The sequence below is a fragment of the Phaenicophaeus curvirostris genome, chromosome 5, assembly GCF_032191515.1.
Source record: "Phaenicophaeus curvirostris isolate KB17595 chromosome 5, BPBGC_Pcur_1.0, whole genome shotgun sequence".
Lineage (NCBI taxonomy): Eukaryota > Metazoa > Chordata > Aves > Cuculiformes > Cuculidae > Phaenicophaeus > Phaenicophaeus curvirostris.
In genome coordinates this window covers 42,061,502-42,074,433 of record NC_091396.1, presented here as the reverse complement: position 1 = coordinate 42,074,433, position 12,932 = coordinate 42,061,502, and the positions used below count along the sequence as shown (strand labels likewise).

Here is a 12,932-nt window from a genome sequence, read left to right as displayed (position 1 = left end):
TATCGCCTGCTTTCTGGCAAGGGGTTTTCTCCTCTTCAGCCCCTGGTCTTTCGAGGAGACACAGCAGGCCTAACTGAATTAACTAGCCTTCTCTTTCTCCCTGCACTTAAGAAATGAAGCCATGACATCCAGGTGCAAGATGGACAGCCATAATCACCACCGCATCTCAGGGCAGGTAAAGGTAACTCGCCTTGGAAACAGCTCAAGTGCAGGCAATTTAGCTGACTTTGACCACAAGCTGAGAGTCAACAAAGCAGGTAGAATGAGAAAATCACACTGGACATTTGGAGTGAAAGCTCTGCCAGATAGGGTTAGGACAGACTGTGTCAAACGTGGTTTTCTTACAGTTTGGAGTACATAGGATTTTTGCAAGTAATGACCTACTCCATGCAGAACCGGACTCAGACACCACACAGGGCACTGTAGCAAATCGTGGAGCTGGGAAACATGCACACGTAGAAGGAGAACCAAAGCATTATGGAAAAGCAAAGGCATCAATCTAAAAGTTAAGAGATAGAGTTTTATTTTCAAGGCTCCTTGGAATCATCACAACCTCATTCAGTTGCAAAAATAACATTGACATGAATGGGTCACTTCCTCTTCCCCCTGCAGGCTCTTATATTCTAGAACAGTAAGTAAAACCTCTTTACACACTTAGCCCAGATCTAGTGTAGGGACTTTACATGTCCACAAACCCATCTCTTCCGGCCGTCTTGACAACACATATATTTCTCCCATGTGCTTCCTTCCCCTACACAACAGTCCCATCAGGCTTATCAGGGGTATGAAGTAGCCACAAAGGAAATGAAATTACTGCATTTGCGTATTTGAGAGAAACAGCTGGGAGCCGCTGTGACATGAAAGGCATCACAGCAAAAGATGATTCTGTCTCTCAGTATACCAATCATATCATCTCAATGGCAGAGCTCCCAATTAACTGCAGCCAAAGTAAACAGGCATCCAACTGAGAACATCATATAGACATCAGTGCAAAAGGTGACAGTCTTGTTGCAATTGTTTTCTTCATTCAGCAGCCTGCAAGGTTGCAGCTGGCTATGTTAGGTCATCATATGACATACTAATAGAACTTTCAAGAGCTGTGCATAAAGATCTGAATCAATGTCTGGTTTTACTGTGAATTAGGTACTTCTTATTACAGATAATCAGTTTTATAGTTCATGCAAGCCATCCTTTCAAAATCCTTGTCTGTAGTGTTCACTACCATTCTGATGTAACAAATCTAAGTTGTTTGATTTTCCTTCCTATAACTAATTACAAAAAAATATTTTATTTTTTTAAATCAGAGCACAGCCTCCTTTGGGGGGATCTTCAACAAACCAAATCTTTGCTTCTAATTTTGTACTCTGATTGCATTTATTCTTAAGCGAGAGAAATAAAATAAAATAATGATGCTGTTGCAGAAGCAGGACAAAAGACTATTCCTCAGTGAAGAAAAGAAGTAAGATTCCAAATGCATTACATATTGAATTTGAAACACTGTTGGAAAAGAGTGTTTAGAGCTCAAAACAACTTAAACTGTTTCCCTGACTAATCATTTCACTGCAGAATCATAGATGCACTAAAGAAAACTAGTTAGGAGAAAAGAAGGAATAGAAAGCTAAAATGTTTTCTATTTGAATTGCAGCTACTACAAAAAATTGATTGGAAAATGGAACAGCCCCCCCCCCCCCCACCTCAGATATACTTGCTTACATCCTATTTTCAGCCTCTTCATCTAGCTTCCCCTCTGGAAAACCCTGGCTGCAGGAGCAGTCATGCAGTCTGGCATACCTAAAATGGGCAGCATATTTTCACCACCATGTCTGCTTTCACAGCACAAACGCAACTAAAAAGCCCCAAATTTATTTCTGGAAACCTCTGACACATCACAACACTGTTTTGCCTCTATCCCATATCCATGTTCAAAATTCTCTGAGAGAGCAGACTTGAAGCCATACAGCAAACAGTAAACATACAGAGTACATATCCATTCAGCCTCCTGGTGACTGCCAGCTGATATGGAACTGGAACAAGGTCAGTTTGGAACTAGCAAGTGGGTGGCTCCACAGAGCTAAATGATGGAATTTCTGCAATCACAAAGAATAAGAAAATCTACGGGCATCAAAACTTAAAATAGGGTACTGAATCTTTATTTCATCAGATTGCATTCATTTGATCAATCCAGTTCTCATACCGGGAAATATCATTTCCACTGCTGCTCAGCTTGGGTGTGAATGTCCTGTTACCCAGAACTCCCTTCCTAAATCCTCCTGCCTTCAACTGGTACTGTTCGTCTAGCCCTGGGTACTTGACAAATTTGAAGTTTTCAAGCCAGCAGTCACCACAAGGAACAGAAATGAAGCTTCACAGACTAGAGAGTTAACTGGTTAAGGAATTAAAAGTTTTGTTGTTGTTACTTTCTTTAATAAACCAAGATCAACCAGTATGTTCACAAAGGCTTTAGATAATAGTTACTTGTAGACTGTGCAGGAAAACACATCCTTTTGTTTGTCTTATAACATTACAGAATGCCAGTATCCATTAAATGCTTAAAATCATCACTACGATTTTAAGGATAATTTTAGTCCCCTTTACGATTCACAGCTAAATCACCTAAAAGTCCTGAACTGAGTTGAAAATTTGTGTGGATATTAGACGGCTGAAAAAAACAGGTTGCATGTACTACAAGCTCCCCAAGAATGTTCCAGATTTCTACAACTGTTACACATGTGCTAGGTCTGTGTCTGCAGAAAGTCTGAAGAACTAAACCTGGTGTCCTCTTCTGTATTTTAAGAACCGACGCGGAACCAAGGTTCCAGCTGACATCCATACTTATAAAGGCCTGGGATGTGGCACGGGCTCCATCTAGAGGAGCTCAGCTTCATGTCGTATCGCTACCACTGATTCACTGATCTATGCACAAAATGAATCATAGAATCATAGAATAACCAGGTTGGAAGAGACCCACCGGATCATCCAGTCCAACCATTCCTATCAAAATGAGTAACAAATAGAACTGCAATATATTATGGTGTCTGGGAATTATGCCCTCTCCTATGTTTACAGTGATCATGGCAAGATTAATACTCCTGATGAAAACTGTAATTATAAATATTAAAGTGTATCTTTAAAACTGAGAAGTGGTTGTCGGATTGTGAAAGTTGACTGAACAAAATAACTGGTTCTTTTGTGTTTCTGGCAAACAGCTGCCCAATCGGAAAATCAAATATTCAAGACATAAATATAAGCTTCAGATATGATACCAAACTTAAGAAACACTAGGACTTCTAGTTTTTTGCAAGCTTGAAATACTAGGTGCCTTATTTTGTCCTAGTTAGTGGGGTTTATTATATATTTAAAATTTAGCTTTTGAAGGATCAAAATATTTCCACGCCTTTTAAATTTTTTAATCTTAAAAAGAATTACATTTCAATCCACTAACAGCTGACTGAAAAATATAAAAACAAAGACTATAAGGTCAACATTAAGACCCATTTTATAAACACAACCAAAAAAGATACATAGGATACTTCAGAATCTAATGGCCTATTAATGTCTAAAGTAAAGAAAAAACAGACTTGTGGTGTTTTCAAAGTACTTGAACATTAATTGTATATTACACTCCTAGCCAATGAACCTGATAACATCCAAGACTTACCTGTGGGGTTGTCTTTCTAAAAGTGTCAGTTCCGTGTATCACATCTCTTAGTATTCTTTCTCTGAGTTTATTATACTCCTCTTCGGTGAGGTCACTGTCCTCCAGCTGATGCTTGCAGACTGGGCACTGTCCACTGTAATAATAGTGAAACAAGACAATAAAAGGATAAAGGCTTTCAATAAGAAATACCTTACATTTCACTAATTTATTGAGTGTCTGTGTATGAGCACAATTCTTTACAAGAACTTCAGCACAGCCCAGTCTTCAGAAGATTAGTTGCATTCTTTCTAGGATGCATCTAACATATTCTAAAGTCATTAGAAATATTTTAATGTGATTTAGTGTGGTCAGGATCAAATATTTAACTCTAGAGATGTTTGAGAATTTAGGACTAAAACTGTGCATGAGGGCACAGGTGAAAAAAATGAGTATTTAAATATTCACTACCATTTATTTAGGCCTTTAGAGACCAAAGTTCAGTTCCCAGCATTACCACAAATTTCCACATCTCTAATATTTGGCAGTTTCCCTACTACACAGGAAAGTCACCACGGATACATACAGCCCAGAGCTCCATGTGGGAAGGTGATGCAATTGCACTGGCTTGGCCAGAACAAATGAAGTAGCTGTAAGCATACTGATTGAAGTTACAGGGCAGGCCACAAAGCTTTGGTCTAATTATAAATCCATTCCAAAGTGTTAAGACAATGAAATGCACCAGTGAAATGCTCCATTATTGTGCCACTGACTGCTCCTACAAGATAAGCTAAGCTATCTGTGCTTGGTTTATCACAAAACTGTCACAGGTGTAGGAACACCCCTACCCAGAGGAAGAGAGGGAGAGTAACATAAATCTGCTGCATGGTTGGAAAAGGCAAATAACGAGCAAGACTCTGTCACTTTTGATAATGGATTTCCTTTTGTTTCTAGGATATGTTCAGATCTCTCTAAGGTGGTCAAAGTGAACAGACTGAGAGCAGGATGTGACTAAATCAGAAATACTGTTTGCTTTGAAAGGCCTCAGCAATACTAAGCCACATTGTCACTGCGTATCTGTACATTGCTCAATTCCACCTTAGATTTTCTAATATCAGGCTGACTGCGCTCAAACAGAAAACTCCCTTACATAGTTGTCTCCTAGTGACTAATAAATAACTGTTCCTATATTGCTAAGAAACTTCTGCTCCTGCTGTGCAGCACGGGCTAAATCTCATCACATGGATCAAGGAATGTGGACTGCTGCCCATGAAAGACCTACAGTCAACCAATGCCTTCATCTGGTGTTCATTTCCCAGAGCCAGAAACACCACTCCATCACGCACAGCTGTGTTAGGGATTGTTTGACTGCATGTAGCACTGGGACAGTTTCCTTTATCATTCACATTATCCACTTCTTGGTATCCCTAGTTTTCCTGTTGCAGGGCCAGCAGCTGTGATAACAACTGTGGTTCTACAAATCCCAAATAATCCATTGTTTTGTCTCTGACACAGACAAGAACTCCCCACTGATCTGTTCACAATTGGTTTTAATACTGGAACACCAAAGAGATTTTAAATCCATCATAAAAGATTACAATAGAGAATGTAAAAAAAAACAAACCTCAAACTCTTTAGTCTCCTCAAGAGTGCTAGTACATCATAGCAGATCCTGAAAAATTTTCCAGAACAGCATGAGTCAGGCAACTCTACAGAGAACACTCAAATCCATGCCAGTCAAGAGGCCCAATGTTTTTTCTAACCAACCCAGTGTTGCAAAAACTCCGCAGCACTTGGAAGGCCAATCAAAACAAACCACAACAAAGAGAAACATGTCGACTGATAGGAGTTGGGGTTTTGTTCCTACAGCCAGCTAGGCCAGCACACAAATAATTCCAAGATTCAAAACCAGACAGGTCGAACTTCTGTGTCCACTTCTGGATTTGTGCATGATCCCCAGAACTACATCTCAAGAGAAAGAACAAGTATCTTTTTAAGTATCTAGCACATTCTGTTGTTTCATGTCCCAGTCATCACCCCTACCATAACATACAGTCTGAAGGAATAAAAACTGAACTGTCATCATTTCCATGTTCCATCTGTTCATTCTTTTAACTATTTGTGTCTTTGTTAGCCCCTACAAACTAAAAGCATATGTCAACAGAATGCACATCACCATACCCAGACCAAAAATGTATGCTATGCATCATTACCATGAACTTTTGAGCTTGTCACAAAACCAGCATGTAAGGTTGAGGTAACAGAGGAGGACTGAGACAAAACAACCTGCATCTCAGTGCTTGAAGTGTGAACTACATTAACCGTTTGTTTTTTTTCCCCTAAAAAAAATTATCTGGAAGTTTTGCAGATACACTTTCTGAAGACAAACCAACCAACTACAAATACACATAGACTTCATGGTTACACTTCTTGTCTTGAATCTCTGATTGTGGGTTAAAACCTGAAAATTTTCCAAGCTTAATTATTTAATAACTACATGAAAAAGAAATGGTCAGATAGGGCATCAAAGTACATTAAGGAAATTCACAGTCAGTTATATCAGTTCTCAAACACATCTGCCAAGAATATTAGACATGAGATACAGCTTGCATCTTCATCATCAGATTGGACACTACAGCCACGGTACCAAGAAAATAAGCAGAATCTAGTAACTTCTCCAGCAGGCAATAAAATGATGCTTAGTGTGAATGAGTCTTTCGTTCTTCATGGCTGAAGAACAATGACTTCTTTGCCACTTGCTCCCACTTAAACTTCTCTTATATGTAGGAGATGTTGATATTTCACATTTTTTCTTTGTACCATGTTCTATTCAAAAGCCTATATTCACACAGCTGGGCATAGTTTGAACTGAAGGAGTATCCATTCTTCTCAAAATCCATCCAAATACCTTACTTTCACAAGCACAATCTCAGAATTTAATCACAGGATTTGAGCTTTAAGTGTTAAAGCGGAAGGACTTATTCTCCCCTGGATGTCTCCACAGAGATATCCTAGAGATGCCAAAGCTAAGTCACTATTATTTTCTAAAACTATGGCAACCAGAACTTTTAAATTCTCCCAATAATTGATGTCTGGTAAACATAAATGCACAGACCATAAGCCAAGACTGTATTATTTGCACTGCTGACAGTGTATTTACAGGATCAAAAAAAGTTACGCCTGGAATCCCAACAATGGACATCCATTGCTGCACACGAACAATACGCTCCAGTTGCTGAACCCACTGTGGTCCCTGTAGGCTTGGCTTACATGTAAATGAGATTGCCTGTAAAGTTACCACTGAACCCAGCAGTTACCACTGCTGGGTCCAGCCCTGGTCAATGTCTTTATCAATGTCCTGGATGAAGGCACTGAGTGCACCCTTAGCAAGTTTGCAGACGACACTAAGCTGGGTGGAAGTGTTGATCTGCTGGAGGGTAGGGAGGCTCTGCAAACGGATCTAAACAGGCTGGACTGCTGGGCTGAGACCAATGGGATGAGGTTTAACAAGGTCAAATGCCGGGTCCTGCACTTGGGACACAACAACCCTGTGCAGCGCTACAGACTAGGAGAAGTCTGTCTAGAAAGCTGCCTGGAGGAGAGGGACCTGGGGGTGTTGGTTGACAGCCGACTGAATATGAGCCAGCAGTGTGCCCAGGTGGCCAAGAAGGCCAATGGCATCTTGGCTTGGATCAGAAACGGCGTGACCAGCAGGTCCAGGGAGGTTATTCTCCCTCTGTACTCGGCACTGGTGAGACCACTCCTCGAATACTGTGTTCATTTCTGGGCCCCTCACCACACGAAGGATGTTGAGGCTCTGGAGTGAGTCCAGAGAAGAGCAACAAAGCTGGTGAAGGGGCTGAAGAACAGGTCTTACGAGGAGTGACTGAGAGAGCTGGGGTTGTTTAGCCTGGAGAAGAGGAGGCTGAGAGGAGACCTCATTGCTCTCTACAACTACCTGAATGGAGGTTGTGGAGAGGAGGGTGCTGGCCTCTTCTCCCAAGTGACAGGGGACAGGATAAGAGGGAATGGCCTCAAGCTCCGCCAGGGGAGGTTCAGGCTCGACATAAGGAAAAAATTCTTCACTGAAAGGGTCATTAGGCAATGGAAGGGTCTGCCCAGGGAGGTGGTTGACTCGCCTTCCCTGGAGGTGTTTAAGGTGCGGGTGGATGAGGTACTGAGGGGCATGGTTTAGAGATCAGTGGGAATGGTTGGACTCGATGATTCGGTGGGTCTCTTCCAACCTGGTGATTCTATGAATACATCTAATTGCCTTAAGGAACTTCACAGTTTGGCAACAGAGAAGAAAGGCCTAATGAACAGTTATCAGACTATTTCAAAATCATCAAGCCTGAGGACCTGTCCCATAGCTAACTTGGGTCTTTCTGTAACTACTCCTTTCTGATTACTTGAATTAAAAAAACACCTCCTTATACCCTAAAAAATCAACTTGGCCCAACCACCTATCAACAGCCAAAGCTCCTGAAGTCAGTTCCTTCTTGAGAATTCTCATTGTGGCTTCCCAAAGGGAGCAGAGGCAAAACAGACAAAAGAAACACTCAGCATCTTGCAAGATCATCCTCCCCTTAATCTAACTGCTGCTTTTTCACAACCATACCTTTAAAATTATCTTGCCATTTTTGTAACTCCTCATTGATCATTCTAGGATTTGATACCAAGAAATTCCCAGACAGGTTTTCACCTCTGTAGAATATATATCTGTCATTACAGCTAATTGACTATTAAATTATTTTTTTGAGGGACTGCTTTTCTGATCTAGATTTGGAGTGTTGTGGCATCTACATATCAAACATGAAGTCAGACATACTACAATAATTTGAAAGTAGGCTCAAAAAACTTGAGCTGCAACTTTCTATAGCTGAGCTTCGAAATCCAAACCTTTTGTAACTTTCAAAGAAAAATTGTCAGCAGGCTTCAAAGTTTGTTTGCAGAGGGTTCAAGCTTCTATCACAGTTCAAAGAAACTAGAAGCTCAGTGCGCTAGAGGAAGAAAAAAATACCCTGCATTTAAGCATCTTAGATACAACTGCTGGTACTTATAAATACAAAATCAGACTGACCTATGAAGAAGCCTATTAAATTGTCAAGCTCAGTTTAGGAAAAAAGAGTTCTTCTGGATTTTTTAACTCAAGACTCATGTTTTAATTAAGACATCAGTCAATACTGACTGCAGAGATAAATTTAGTAACAATCACCACATCAGTTTCAGAGATACCTTACAGACTTTGTTCTTTATGATTAGGACAAAAAAAAAACCCAGAAAAAACCCAACAAACTTTCTTTTTGCTTTCTTAAGTCCTAAGGATCTGTTTTGTCAGCAGCCATTTAATTTAAACACAATAAAATTCTTCTTTATTTTTTCTTGAAATCATCTTAATTCTATTCCAATACTTATCCAAGTAGGTTACCTCAGATGTATTTAATTCGAAAGAAAAAATGTTCAATACAGTTATCACAAAATAACTACCATATAGCACCTTGTCACTAATTTGTTCACAGATTCTTAATTCATGATAAACTGTGAGGTTATCTAAGCTAGTTTATCTTGCAAAGTCTGCAACAGAATTTACAGACAGCAAGATAAACAAGCTACCGCTTAACCAAGACAATCAGCCTTAGAACTTTAAAACTTTAAAGGCTGAAAAAGGTTGTCTAGAATTTGGTGAATTACCATAATACAGTGTAGTAACACACACACATTCAAATGTAATAATAATCCATCTTAACAGTGAATGACTTTTGCTCTTAGGACAGGCAATTACACTGTTCTTTCATGGGCTTCCAAAGCAGCAGACTCTACATGTGCATTTGATTCAGCGCATTTTTACTAAAGCAAGTCTTTAATTCCCATACAGTAAACATAAGCCATCCAGTAAAATGGCAGCTCTTACTTTTCTCTGTGGTTTGTTTTTTTTTTTATTCTTGGCTCTTCTTTGCACAACTCCTTTCCAAATGTGCGTGTTGGGTGTTGTTTAATGCCTGAGTTGGAAGCAGGAGTTTGGAAAATCATATGTACACAACGGTTCATATTCTCAAGGATTAAAATATTTTCTTATTTAAGGAAAGCTATTTTTTATACTTACGAATAAAGAGCTCAAGAGAGAAGAATTATAACATCACACTTTTAAATAAAATGCAGCACTTACCTGTCTTTAATGTTGGTCAGATGTCCTCTCCAGTGCCCGCCTGGTATACTAATTTGCACAGAGAGAAAGATAAATAAAAGCATTAGATTATTATTTAACAATTCCTGAATTACAATAATTCTGTTTTGGTCACCATTTAGTGATAATAGACCAATTGATCATTTACCTTGCAAAGAAATCATACAAAGACACATACGTAATATAGCAATGCCTGAAAATATCATATGAAGAAACAGCATTTAACAACATGCAAAGAACTAACATCATCAAGCTCCCTGGTTTCTGTCGTCTATAAATATTAAGAACCATACAAATAATCATACAATTCTTAAGTTGCTGCCCAACACACCATAAAGCACCTCAGAAACCAAGTGGGAAAGCAGGAATCAAGATTTCCATACAGATGTCACCCTGAAAGAGTAAGAAAGGTGTGCTCATACCAAAATGCAGCATTGGGCCTTCTGACTCCACATTTTTATTTTGACTCCACATTATCATTATTATCACACACAGAATCACTAGGTTGGGAAAGACCGCCAGGATCATCAAGTCCAATCATTCCTATCAACCATTAAACCATTCCCCTCAGCACCTCATCCACCCATCTTTTAAACACCTCCAGGGATGGCAACTCAAACACCTCTCTGGGCAGCCTGTTCCAGTGGGCCAAAGTGAACTACACCGTGCATGCACCACATAACTAGTTGCAGTTTGCAGAGTCTGATTTTCCTTACTCATGAGAATAAACTGTGAGGCCTGCTAAATGCTATGCTAAAACAAAGAGCTTCCTATTATCCTATAAAAAGGCAACACTTAACCTTCATTTAACTGATGCTAAATTTGCTGCCTCTTTCCTTTAAAGAGAGAAACTATCTAGTTTTCTATTTCAAGTAACTTGTTACTTCTACACTCTGATAGATTATAGGAAAATTCCTTACACCTGTCAATACTCCTTATGTACCAACCCCAGAAAGAGATGAAGTCAGATATTTTGGACAGGCATGACCCATTGCAATTTCCTAATTTCTCTAACAAGGAATAATAATTTAGCAGGTTAAATCTTTCAGTAACAGGTGAAATTGGTAAGAACCTTACACTTTTACGCTAATCCTGGAGCAAAAATGAAATGTATCTTTTCAAGACAATGTGTGTCTCATGGAGCAGCAACGACCAAAATGAGATATTAAGGAATCTTATGGAATAATCTGAATCCCATCCTCATGAACTAAAGCTGACTATTGAAACATTATTTACCTTTCAAACCATAGCTTTATACTCCACATAAATGTTTTGTGAGGGTATGTTTGGTTCTCTCTCAAATATAAGAGGATACCAAATAGTTCTTTTTGTAACTCAGCACCCTTCATACCCCTGCTGAAGTCAAAAAGAGCTTGCATGACGTCAAAGGTTGGGACCAAATCCTTAGCCAACATTTCATGGTAAAGTTCAAATGCAAGGTTCATTTCCTGGTGACGGCTGGCTGCTTTGATACAGGATTCATAGTTTGTCCGTGAGGGAACCATAACCTTTTTGACTTCTTCCAAAAGAGTCAAGGACATTCTCCATTCATCTGACTTACAAAGCCCCCTAATAAGAAGGTTGTAAGCCCCACTATCCAGAATCCTAAATCTGATTTTCATTATATCATACACATCAAGAATTTCTGAAGTCTGTCCCTGCTGGACACACAACGCCAGATATTTGACCATCAAATGATACGCGATGTCACCATTACTCTTTGCCACATGGGTCAGCAACGACTTAGCCACTTCAATGGGGCTGTTGCACCTGATCATATTGTTAAGCATCACTTCTTCAAATGCTACAGGCAATTGAAAGCTTTCCTTCAGTCTGTTCCATTCCTCAGCCTGCAAGGGTTTTTCTGGAGGCTGTATGTTGGTAAACTTATGTCTTGACAGGACACGATTCATTAACTGTTTCTTCAGAGCTCCAATAGAGGAGGAAAAGCCAAGTTTCCCTTCAGGTATTTCTTTAGGCTCCTCATCCCACCCTTTTTCTTCTTCAGAATCAATTTCAGACCTTTTCTTGGTAGGAAAGACAGCAGTTCCTTTGGAATCCACTGGTAATGCAGTGCTGGAAGATGTTGTAAAACCTAAATGGCTGATCTTTTCTCTATTTGAGATGTTGAGAGAGGCAACAAACAATTGTTGGCATCTTGAAACAGGCCAGAACACACGACACTTACGCAGCAAAGGCTGAAAAACCTGATGACTAGTTTGAGAAAAGAGTGCCATCACAAGAAATTATCTATAACCTCACTGTACCTAACAAAGTTATAAAATTGAAACTGCAGTTTGCATGGGGACATTTATTTTAAAAGCCTAAAGGCTGTCAAGCTATACAGCTTCAGTGTTTCAAAATGCTTGTTCTATAAATCCTTCCTGCCTCTTATGAAAACAACAATCGTAAAATCTTTTCTCAGAAAAATCAATCTCTTAGCCTGTGAGAGCATTCATCCAAAGTGAGGGCCTTTTTCTTCCTAAAGATGCTTTGCAGGTGTGCAGTTTATCATTTCTGTTCAATGGTTACTGTAAAGACAAGTTGTCTGTTGTGCACAGACAGGCAGCTCTGATACCACTTGGCAAAAAGCACAGGCTTTTTCTTCCGGTCTTCATCCAAGTCAAGTCAGAAGTTTCCTAAAATTAAAAATAACACCAAAACATCACAACCTGCTTCAAGCTCTCCTGTCATATTTACATTTGCAAGTTAGCACACACAAAGTTCAAGGTACCCTGACAATTCCAGGTCAAGGATCCCAATCCTGATCCTTCGGGCAATCCCAGCACGGGATTCCTCATGGGTTCCCTCACCCCTTTCAGCCTGGGACAAACTTCCATTTACCTGCCTTCCCTAACCGTAAATCCTCGGTAACGGCGCTGGCAGCAATGACAGTTCAATCGCACGTAAGCGTTAGGGGACGGACGCGAATGCCGGGGGTTCCCGGGCACCGGGGCACAGGCCGCTGCGGCCCACGAGGCCCCAGGGTCCCACGGCCCCAGCTCGGTGCCCTGCGGGCCCGGCCCAGCCCCGTAAACTACAACTCCCGGCGCGCACCGCGGCCCATGCCGGGCTAAGAGTGCTACAGCACACATGTCTCTCTCTCTCTCTCCC

The 12,932-nt window shown here is 40.2% G+C and overlaps 1 protein-coding gene across 2 annotated transcripts in view; it reads right to left on the bottom strand.

The window, feature by feature from the left end:
* The window catches only part of PRORP (protein only RNase P catalytic subunit), a 56,032-nt gene that overhangs the window by 42,500 nt on the left and 600 nt on the right, over positions 1-12,932 (bottom strand). For both annotated transcript variants that reach the window (XR_011337546.1, XM_069858443.1), the window contains exons 2-4: positions 11,055-12,457; positions 9,801-9,848; positions 3,659-3,791 (exon numbers count right to left, since the gene is read on the bottom strand). Coding sequence is in view for 1 of the 2 variants with exons in the window: in XM_069858443.1 (XP_069714544.1) it covers positions 3,659-3,791; positions 9,801-9,848; positions 11,055-12,055 (1,182 nt within the window). In the remaining variant the exon portion in view is untranslated. The remainder of the gene's footprint in view (positions 1-3,658; positions 3,792-9,800; positions 9,849-11,054; positions 12,458-12,932) is intronic.